This window comes from Berghia stephanieae, chromosome 3, assembly GCF_034508935.2.
Source record: "Berghia stephanieae isolate SIO BIC M18660-M18661 chromosome 3, UCSD_Bste_1.3, whole genome shotgun sequence".
NCBI classification, from domain to species: Eukaryota; Metazoa; Mollusca; class Gastropoda; order Nudibranchia; family Aeolidiidae; genus Berghia; species Berghia stephanieae.
This window is the reverse complement of record NC_088362.1, coordinates 76,028,702-76,040,465: the sequence shown is the minus strand read 5'-3', so window position 1 is coordinate 76,040,465 and position 11,764 is coordinate 76,028,702. Positions and strand designations below refer to the sequence as shown.

The window sequence follows — 11,764 nt, the reverse complement described above, 5'->3', positions numbered from 1 at the left end:
CTTTTTACTATCCAATTTTCTTTCTTTCTAATGGCTCTGATATGACCTGAATGTGTTGCAAGCGCCGTAAAAATCCTTGTTGAGATTGGATGGTTTTGCTCAGATTGTATTGTTTCTTATCCTCTGAAACTGAATCAACATAACACTGACTACCTAATGTCTTTTGCGCTGTGGGGCGCAGTTCACTTTATATCTAGATGCTTAAACTGGGTGGGGATCCTGACCTCCCATAGTGGGCAGGGAGGTACATGCTGTGTCTTCTATCCCCCCATACCCGTTTTCCAATTGTTTCCTGTCATTGTTTTGGAATGAGATTACTTACCTGATCCTTGCCGGAGTTCCTTGGCTGGGAGGGAAACAGTCGAATTTGTAGTTATAGGTTTAGGAGATGATATTTTTTTTCCTTGTAAATCATCTCTCTGATATGCATTGTATTATGTTTAGTTTACATATTATATTATATGATTGGTAAACATTTGAGTGAATTCCTCTTAGTTGGGACCTGTGCTGTGAGACTGGATGAGACTTTTAGGTGATCTCAAACCGAGTACTTTGGCGGTGTGCTCTTGGAATCTACATCTGTTCCCTATTTGAACCAATTCCCCTTTGTCTCACCTTTTCTTTTGTGCTTTAATTATAATTCGAGAACTTTTTACTATCCCATTTTCTTCCTTTTTACTGGCGCTGATATGACCTTAATGTGTTGCAAGCGCCTAAAACCCTTAAAAACAATTAAAACAAAGTCATCCTCCAGCATATTGAGTTATGAGGTATAGCAGGTTTTTAAAAAAACAGACAGTTGTGTGTATCTTGAGTTGTGAAATGAATAAAGCAGTTTTGTATTATTATTTTTTTTTAAATTTGGGTATAAGTGCAACTCCATTTCAATGCTGGTCATCATATCCTGACCAAACTATAGTGTATCCATTTCCAAGTTGTTTTCTCCCCGCCCCAGTCCATCGAGATTCAGTTGTCCTGAGAAAGGTTCTTGCTTTGTTTCATACTCACTTTTACAGATCTGTATCTTACACCATTGCCAGTTCCTTAACTTCTCAATTTAATATTTTCAAAAATAAGACTGGAGCTACTATGTCTTCGTCCCCTCCTCGTCCTCTCGTGTTCAAGGTTTGTGTCGTGATGCAAGCGAGGATTCACAGCGAAGACGCATAACTTTGTGAAGATAAAGGCATTAAATCGTTCCAACTATCGGGTAATCTCTGTGTAATGGTTGGACGCCTGGCCTGACTGGTAATCAGAAGGTCTGAGGCTCGATCCCTGGTGGAGTAAGACTAATTTTTTAGGATTTTTTCTTTTCTTGTATTTTTTCTTTCTTGATTTGTCTGGCACCGTTTCATACACACTTTTTGAGACCGTTATCTTACACCAGTGCCTGATATATAATCTTCAGTAAAACCAGCTGGAACAAGGGATAACTTGGCCTTCTAAGCCTTAATGAACGGGTATGGCGGTACATTAGAAACCAACGAAAGAGTGAAAATGGAGATGCTTCGGATGGGAACAATACAAACAATGGACGTTTCGGGTACAAACCCTTCGTCAGCACAACAATAAACAAATAAACGTTGAAAACAAATAAAATGAAATGGGGTATAAATTGTATCGTCTGTACTCAACGATGGTTGGAGTGAAAACAATTGTCGAGTTGTGATTGAACCTTTAAAAGATACATATTACATGTCGGCAGGACAGGTGGCAGGACAGACTCACTAACAATGCAGTGTTAGAAAGAGCGAACTCCCTCAGTATGCATCTCATGCTCTGCCAGCGACGTTTGCGATGGCTTGGTCACGTACACAGGATGGACGATGGACGCATACCCAAAGACATCATGTACGATGAACTAGCTTCTGGCCGTCCAGCTCTGCGCTTCTATGATGTCTGCAAACGAGACATGAAATTGACAGGAATCGACTCAAACACCTGAGAGTCGCTTGCTGACGACCGCAGCGGCTGGATATATGCGATGATGGAGGGAGTGAAGAGGGGTGAGGAGAGGAGAAAGATGAAGTTTGAGGAGAGGAGAACAAGGAGGAAAGAGAGGCAGCAGATCCAAATACCAAACACACAGTCACAAACTACGTGTGCAACAACTGCGGTAGAGGCTGCCATGCAAGGATTAGTCTGCTGAGTCACACCCGTCGTTGCTCTCAACAGGACTGATGAGACTAAAGCAGCGACACCTATATAAGAAGTCACTGTACACAACAGCTTGCTTTGGAAGTTCACAAACTAAAGAGGCAAACATTTAAATTCAGATTGTTTTATACTTCTGTTCTCACAAACAAGGATGCCAGATGGCCAGAGTTCTTTGAAGCCAATTTAGACTGCAAAAGTGACCAAATAGAACCTCATGTGGCCAAACACTTCAAACACTTTGACCTCCTTAAAAGACATCGATTTTGATTTTTTATGGACTAACCTAGGAAAAGACTTTTTTAAATTTTTTTTTAAAGAAAATTTTAATTTATAATATATACGCGATTCTCTGTGTGTCAATTTTGATCATACACGTGGCCATCTGGCAGCACTACCCACATACCAAATATGACTTAACTTCTTGACACTTCTTCCTAGCAAAATAGCAGTATTCTACTAGTTGCCTTTCCTTTTCAAGCTGCAACTTGTGGATATGGGTGAAATTTGACCGTTTTTGTGTGGGAAAAATTATCTTCGTAGTAAATAGCAGTATCTTAACCGTATCCATTACTTTAAAGACAGCATAGTCGGGAGAACGGTCGTCTTACTGGTGAGCCGGTCAGTTAAGGAATTTCTTTGATGACGTAAAAGTGACATCACTTCCCCACCCGATGGGGAAACGGTTGGGGGAAAGACGAGAAAGGAATGCCTTTGATTGTCACCGACATCTGCATATTACAGCCTGACGACAGGGGTACTGTTATATAGAGAAAAAACGAAAGGCCCCGTAGAGTGTATCGAGCTTTGGCTGTGAGCAGACCAGTACTATCAGTAGACAATGCTACTACTACTACATGTCGGCATATAAGTAACTGTCGCTTGATGTTAACTTTCACTGTCAAGATTGGGTTTCAATTATTTCCATAACGACCATATATGGAAAGATTATGAATGTAGTTTTGGTTGGCTAATAAATATTGGACAAGAGGGAAAGATGTCGATCTTGATTCTCTGCATTTTCTTCAATTCCAACTATCACGATGCATTTGAAACACTTATACACCACCATCATCCCAGTTGAGAAAGCTGCTACAGCATGTTTGATGGATCAAAACTTGCTGACAGATATCAACGCATGTGATCCTTGTCACCGAGACAATGAAACTGACCAGGGAAATACAAGGCTGGAGCTGATTTTCGCAGTGTGCTACGCTGCAGGGTTGCCAGATTATTTTCAGGCATTCTGCCAACTGGATTTTAAAAATCTGCCAAATACCACAAAAACCTGCCAAACCGTACTATTTATAGTACCCCCTTTGAAAACTCATCAGTTTTGTTAAACAAAAAATTCGAAAGGCCGATGTCATAATTTTTTTTTCATTTCCCAAGTTTAAAAAATCACTAATACATAAAAATTGCTATGGAAAACGTGGAAAATAAATCTGCCAAATATCTGCCAAACTGCCAAACCGTTTTTTTTTCTCTGCCAGACAACTTCAAATTCTGCCAAAAAAAAGGATATTTGGCAGAAAATCTGCCAAATTGGCAACCCTGCTACGCTGCCCAAAGAAAGGTTGCCAAACTACAAGATATGTGCGTCAAGGCAATACTTTTTTTTTTTTTCATTTTGAGGATAGAGGTGGAAAAGCCAACTAGAAATTATCACTGACATTTTGGAGCTGGTGTTTTTCTTCACATTGATTGGACATGCTTTTCAACAGGTGATAGAGTGCACGGGACGGAGACACCAGGCTGTAGTCTAGTTCAACATGTGCCGAGAAGTATGCTCCAGCGTCTTGTCACAGAAAGGAAAGATGGTCGGCACTGCAGCAGCACCAATCCAAATCGACGAGGCAAGATTTTAGGACAAACTATTAATCTGAAATCTGTCCTTTTCGGGACATCCAACATTATTAATGCGACCGTGGACTGTCTCGAGTCTGTAAAATGGCAGAGAGGAAATGTCGAGGCGGTAGGTCAGATAGGATAACGGCACCGATCTATCTAGACAGAGTGAAGTTGTTCTGACATCCAATGAAATGGGGGGGGGGGGGGGGGGGGGGGGGGGGGGGAGGGGAAGGGAAGAGAGAATCTCTGCCCTTGGAGAAAGTCCATCAGCGGCTGTCCGTGGCCTGGATGTGAATAATAAACCAAATCCTGAAAATGAGAATAGTACGTATTCAAAGTACTACTTTGGAATTTATACAGCCTCCATAATCAAACTGAACGCACAAATTAACTGACTTACAATAGCAATGATTCTTTATTGTACTGAAATAGGGAGATAATACAGACCTATCTAAATATATTTCTTACTCCTGCAAATATACGTTTCTGAAGAATTTTGACGATATGCTATTTGAAGTATGAAACCAAGAATAATGAGAACGATTTGTATGTTTTTAAAGGTTTTACGGCGCTTGATAAAATGGGATATTAAAAAGTTCTAGAACTCTAATAAAAGCACCCAAGAGAAAGTAAGACAAAGGGAAATTGGAAACAAATAGGGATCAGATGTAGATTCCAAGAGCATACCACCAATGTACTTTATTTGAGATCACCTATAAGTCTCATCCGGGCACAAACACAAGATCCAACAAAGAGGAATACACTCAAATGCTTACATTATGCATTCAAAATAACAAATATAAAAATACAAAACAGAGAGATGATTTACAAGGAAAATAAATATCTCTCAAAACTATAACTATGCATTTGACTTTTTCCCTCCTATCCAGGACTCCGGACAGGGTCAGGACAAAACCAAGTAATCCCATTCCAATACAAAGACAGAAAGCAAGTTGGAAAACAGATATAAGGGGATAGAAGACAGTAAGTGCCTCCCAGCCCACTATGGGAGGTCAGGAACCCCACCCAGCAATAGAACGAACAAATCAGGCCATGCTACCATCGGAACAAAATTAGCGTATGAAATCGGAGATGGGTGGGATAACGAGATCCCAATATTAACTGAAATCCACACGCACTAAAAACATAGAACGCAGCATCCACTTGGAACCCCATCATGCAAGGTATAACGAAGTCCTCAGGCAAGCAGTTGGAAATAATAGAGCAACACAAAAGAGTTGTATGGGAAAATCGTAACACTAAGAAGGTAAACAACACAATTTGTTACAATCTGATATTTAATTCCTTCCGAGTAAATACTAATACAAATGAATACATATTACTTTATATGTAGCTGCAATTCTTCAGAAACGATTAATTCTTGCATATTTTATCTTCTACATAACTTCATTATATTTGGTCTTTTAACAATAATCCAACTGTTAAGCATAAAGTCAATCCGATCATTTTAAAAGATTTTTCTTTAATCAAATGGCATTTGCGACACTTTTAACGGTATTACCTTGCTACAAATGTAGGATGACATGAAATCGAAGATTCTTGTCTGGTTTCTATCTTCGCCATTAAGTGTCCAAGAAAAAGTAACAGGAGGATCTATTTTATAAAGAAAATAACTGGAGATCTAAGAGCTGTGATTGTTTTTAATCTTGAAAAGTCTGAAGTCCCACCCAGACATTGGTACACGACTTCCGCCAAAGGGCTCACACTCAAAGGGCAGAGGGAAATAATTTTTAAAAACCAATAAAAAATTCCCCATGAGAGAAATTGGAAAAGTAGTATTCACGTCTAATTTTTTCCCCAAAGGGGAATGGTTCAAATAGGGAACAGATGTAGATTACAAGAGCATACTATCAGTGTACTTAGTTTGAGATCACCTAAAAGTCTCACCCAGACACCAGCACAAGATTCGACTAAGAGGAGTACACTCAAATGTCTACAAATCAAATGTAAAAAAAAACAACATAAACAACAGTGCATAACATAGAAATGATTTACAACGAAAAAAAAATATCATCTCCCAAAATTATTACTATACATTTGACTGTTTCCCAAAGTAAAGCTTAGAAGTGAGGCTCTTCTCTAATGAACGTCCACCAACCTTCCATGGAATACCGTCAGTAATTGCATCGACATTCTAATTCTAAGTAAAAAGATTTATATCTTTGTAACACAGCTGAAAATGAAAACGAGATAGGGGCATGCTTTCTGTCTTATTGAAGCATGAGATTAATTATGGTTAATTATAGAAAAGCATTTGTGTTGAGAACAGTGAGCTATGGTAGCCAGATTCTATTTTCACAATTGCATGTCATCAAGTTCTCGGTACATCTGGCAGGCTACACATGGGCCACAACATGTCGTCATCAGGCAGTCGTCACAAATTGAACCCTTTGGGAGAGAAGAAAATGAAAGTTGATAATAACAGTAAACTTGATTTTTTTTTGTTAGGATTGATATTTCCTTCTCAAAATTCAACATGAGATCATGAATGATATGCACACTGTTCGAATCGGCAGCATAAAAAAATCACCTAAGAAACAATATCATCCCAAGTCATCGTGTCTTTACTTCCCATGCACCTTTTTCCTCTCCACGCTGCTTTATGGACTTGCCCTGGAATGATGTTGCTTGCTTTTGCCTTAGTCTTGTCTTGGATTATTAGCCGAAAGGGAACAGTAAAATGTGCTGCTCTCATATTGGAAGATTTTTTCACCTTAATTAATCGTCTCTCTGTATGCTATTCTGGTTGTGTGTGTGTGTGTGTGTGTGTGTGTGTGTGTGTGTGTGTGTATAATTGGTGAGGCCCCCTTTCAGAATCTTGCAGGCGCGTTATCCGATGTCTCATGGACGTTGTAAGCTTTTTGACATTTTCTGCGGTAATCTCTGTCCAAACTTCAGTCACAATAGCATAAAGTTCATCGTTGTCTCTTGGAACTTGGCGGTGTTTAAGTGTCTTTTTCATTAAAGACCACATTTGATCCACTGGATGACAGGGCTGGCCACAATAAGGTTTCAATATTGTTGTCTTTGAAGAAGCACTAGGTGGCATATTATGCCCTAAGTGGTGGGGCATTGTCCTGGGCCAAAATATAAATATTATTGCAAGGGTTATTGATGAAAGGAATGGCGTGTGGTTACAATGATTGTTGGATGTGTTGCTGATCGCCCGTTTAGTCGTACCAACGGGGATTTGATTCCTCCTGCAATATCGCCCCATACAATGACATCCACGGGATATTTTACTTTTTGGATGTTTCGGGCGCTATATCTTTCATTGGCACGTATGTAACAAAACAGTCTCTAGAAGTCTGCATCGCACAGTATGCCTGCTGTACTGGCCTAGTTCTTGAGCTGTGACAACGACTGTTTTCGATGGGTCTTCTTCATGCATGTAGACAATATCTTCATCAGTGTGGTCAGTGGTTGCCCATGGCCGTCCTTGCCTTTGAAGATCTGTAACTGATGAAAGCGATAAGTTGACATTCGAGATATGTTAAAAATACCAGTTACTCTGTTTATACTGAAACCAGCTTCAAATGTTCAAACAACTTGGCTCGTTCTTCACATTTCAGTTTTGGCATTGTCAAGTGCCTGCATTAAGAAATTTTAACATCGAATTTCTCTGAAGAAGATCTAGATCTAGATGTCAAAGCAAGGTAAACATAACAGACAACAACAGCCACTTAATTTTGGTGTCGACAAAGTGCAAAAATGTGAAACTTCTTTGACACACAACGGGAAAAACTTGCTACAGTGATTACACTATTATGTGTCACTATTATATTATATGTCAGTTACACTTTTGCCAATTTCGGATCATCAAGTGATCTGAGTGGAGCCATCACATTTGGTGTTGTAAACTTTTACAACAGCATTTTGCTTTAAAGTGGAACAGAAATAAAGCTTAAAATTACCCCTTACAAATGATACCAATAATGGTTTTGTACAATATTTGATGGTTGGAGTATAAATTGTTGAAAGTTTAGAAAAAGATATGATTGCGTCTCGTGACGGAAATAAAAGTGTGATTTTTGTTTTATCCACGAAAATGCCTTTGTGGTCCCTAATCATAGTTGTGTAGGCTTTGTTTCTGGTTTTTAGTCACCATGTAACAATACTGACAGATACATTCAGCTTCATTGTGTTTTGTTTATATTTGTTGTTTTTGTTTTGTTTTGTTGTTTTTGTTGGGTTTTTTTTTTTTTTGGGGGGGGGGGGGGGGGGGGGGGGGGTGTTGTATTTTGTTTGTTGTTTTTTTTTTTAATTTTTTTGTTTTTTTTTGCTGTTTGTTTTTTTATGGTGGGGGAGGGGGTTATTATTATTTTTATTTGTTTGTTTGTTTGTTAATAAAACTGAACTTTTTTATGGTGACAATGTTATAAAAAATAAAAAACTCACCTTGATGCCGCCTATAACCCTAAGCTTGGTTCGAAGGGCGCCAAAACCACCAAACGCGCAACATGTGACCAAGGCGCACTCTCCCAGACGATTGGCCAAACGACACATCATGGTGGGAAGACACAACGTACCCAGGACACCTGGTTAGGATAGAGGAGGATGGAACTGGTCATTTCTATCATGTTAATTAACAGTGCTCAATTAATCCAAAGGTTGTAAACTTTACGCGCTTTGACGCCTCGGTATTCAGCGCTATGATGATGATGATGATGATGATGATGATGATGATGATGATGATGATGATGATGATGATGATGATGATGATGATGATGATGATGATGATGATGATGATTATGATGATTATTATTATTATTATTATTATTATTATTATTATTATTATTCTCACGTGGTCATTGTTCGTTTCTTATTAATAGTCATAAAAGTTAACTGAACAAATGCCTCAAATGGTTATTTAATAATCGTAATCATCATCATCATCATCATCATCATCATCATCATCATCATCATCATCATCATCATCATCAGCAGCAGCAGCACCACCACCACTACCATCACCACCGACACCACCACTACCAACAACTTTTTAATTGAGCTTTTATATAGCACAATATCCACTAAACGTGCTCAAAGTGCTTTACAAGTGGTATCTAGCCAACAGCAACATTTAACATGTAGGACGGGACATGCCTTTCAGGCGATAATACATTTTTTTTCTCTACAGAGACAACGCTGTTAACGGCCAGGTACTCATTTTACACCTGAGTAAGGTGAGAGAATATGAGTAAAGAGCCTTCTCCAAGGACTCTATGCGCCGAGCGAGGCTTGAACCCAGGATCTTCCGATCCGAAAGCGAGTGTCATACCACTAGACCACATAGACGTAAAGTGTAGATACAACAATAAAAACTAGAAGCAAACCACTCACATCCACCCAGATCATTGAGACAGCCACATAATCCAGAATTCCACTTCCTGGCATTGAGCTGATGTTTCGCCACCACCAACAGGCGATTAGGACCTGAACCCCCGCCCGGCTGGTTCAAGACGACCGTAGTGTTGGACTGGTTGACAGAGGAAGGGGGTGGGGGTGGAGCGGGCTGATATGCTGGCAAGGGATAGGGCGGGGGTATATGTCCTTTGGCTGGCTGGATGAAATCAGTTGACTGCTGATGAAATAAAAATAAAAAACCCAACATAATAAATAAATAAAATGAATAAATAAAATTGATAACTAAATAAGTAAATAGGAGGAGGTTATGGTTATGAAGGAGGAAGCTAAGGTTGTGGAGGAGGAAGAGGAGGAGGAGGTGGATGAGGAGGTGAAGGTGGAGGAGGTGGAAGAGGAGGAGGAGGTGTTATGGTTATGGAGGAAGAGGTAGGGGGTGGGGGAGATAGTTGTGGAAGAGAATGAGCATGAGGAAGAGACAATTCTTGAATTGACTTAATAATGATAATAATAATGAATGAATTTATATAGCGCCTAGATCCACAATGTGCTCAGAGGCGCTTTGCAATGCAAATAAAACAATAAATCGATCATTTAAGCATAAAATCTATCATATTGGAATAGCATTAATCAATTTGTAATTTAATTACCACGCACTGTGCTACAAGATGAAAATTTAGGATATCTTTAACATGTAGGCCTAATAGAAATGTTAAACATCAAATGATTTCCTAAAGAGATGTGTTTTAAGTTGTTTTTTTTTTAAGTTTTCAAATGTTGGACATTTTTTGAGGAACAAAGGCAGTTGGTTCCATTAGACGGGTGCCGACTGGCTAAAAGATCTCTCACTAAAAGACGATCTACAGCGAGGAACCTGGAAGAGATCATGACCACTGGATCTAAGTTCTCTCTCCGGCACATAGAAATTAACCAAGTTTTGTAGGTAAACAGGAGCTGTCTTATTAAAACATTTAAAAGCATAGCATACAATTTTGAACATAATTCGGCTGTTAACAGGGAGCCAATGCAAAGATATTAAAATCAGGGTTACATGCTCTTTCACCCCACAACCAGTCACCATTCTAGCAGCTCTATTTTCCACTTTCTGAAGCTGTCTAATTATATATTTTGGTGACGATTGTAAGAGAGCGTTACAGTAATCTATTCTGTTAAGTACAAATGATGTCATTAATGTTTTGACAGTCTCAGTATCCAAAAGATGTCTAATTCTATGAATTTTATGGAGATGAAGATGACAAATCTGAGCAACTTTACTAACAAGAACGTCCATACAAAATCGTGAATCTAAATATGCACCTAAATTCCTGACATTTTCACCATTTACAATCTTAATTTGACTACCAGCAATGCTCAATGATTCTATTTCTGTTCTTTTCCGGTTATTTCCATAAAAACTTATTATTTCCGTTTTATCCTCACTTGAATGTTATTGAAAATGTATGGCCCGAGGGTCTGTATATTGATATTCCGCACATCCAAAATGTAACATGTTTCTAAGCTGAATTGTGTCGGGGTGATTTTATTCCTAAAAATGGTATATTATAGTTTTAAAGAAATATTATGTGTAGCCTAGTACACATCTTTGTATTTTTACTATTATTTAATTTTTGAGAGATTATTTTTTGTTAATTGTAAATCATCTTGTTTTGTTATGTACTTTTATGGTTCTTAGTTTTGAATTTATATTACGTTGTAAACCTTAGAGTGTATCCTTTAAAGCGGTATCCTTTGCTTGTGCCAAGGTCGGACTTTAACCCTCTCCTTACCAGCCATTTTCAGAATTTTCCCCAAAACTTCACACCCACCCAACACAAAACAGACATTTCTTACTCAAACAGTCAAGTGTCGTGAACGGATTTCCCAATCTCGTTCACGATGTGTAAAATAATGAAAAAGTTCAGAAAAAGTCTCCACCGAAGTGGGCGTTCTCCATATATGTAGAGGACATATATGGGCGGTTAAAAAAATGCTCTAGAGCACTTCGGGAATCGTCCCGGTATAGCCTGATTCTTATAACATACCAAAAGTATGGCGGATCGGATCTGGCGAAGATTCAACGAAAGGCGAATAGTATGTCTGTTTTGAATAAGACTGTGTTCAAGAGAAAGAATGAAAGGTGTCGCGAGCTTTTAAAGGGAAGAAATGATGACGTCACGTTTACGCGGGAGACAGTGAACGAACACAACATGAAGATTACTCACAACAGCTCGATCGAGACACTGACAGTCCTGTCATAACAAAACACAACAACAACAACAACAAAAACCTATCACAATAATCAGTTACATAAAATCTTCCCCACAAAAGCAAGCACATATTATACACAATATTGTTTGGCAATATGAGCTCTATT

General features: G+C 38.8%; 1 protein-coding gene across 1 annotated transcript in view; it reads right to left on the bottom strand.

Moving 5' to 3' along the window:
• Positions 1-5,285: 5,285 nt before the first annotated feature.
• LOC144969348 (uncharacterized) overlaps positions 5,286-11,764 on the bottom strand; it is a 13,162-nt gene continuing 6,683 nt past the window's right edge. Inside the window, exons 2-5 of the mRNA XM_078908457.1 lie at positions 11,433-11,502; positions 9,370-9,610; positions 8,425-8,564; positions 5,286-6,414 (exon numbers count right to left, since the gene is read on the bottom strand). Coding sequence (XP_078764583.1) covers positions 6,322-6,414; positions 8,425-8,564; positions 9,370-9,610; positions 11,433-11,502 — 544 coding nt within the window. The 3' untranslated portion in view covers positions 5,286-6,321. The remainder of the gene's footprint in view (positions 6,415-8,424; positions 8,565-9,369; positions 9,611-11,432; positions 11,503-11,764) is intronic.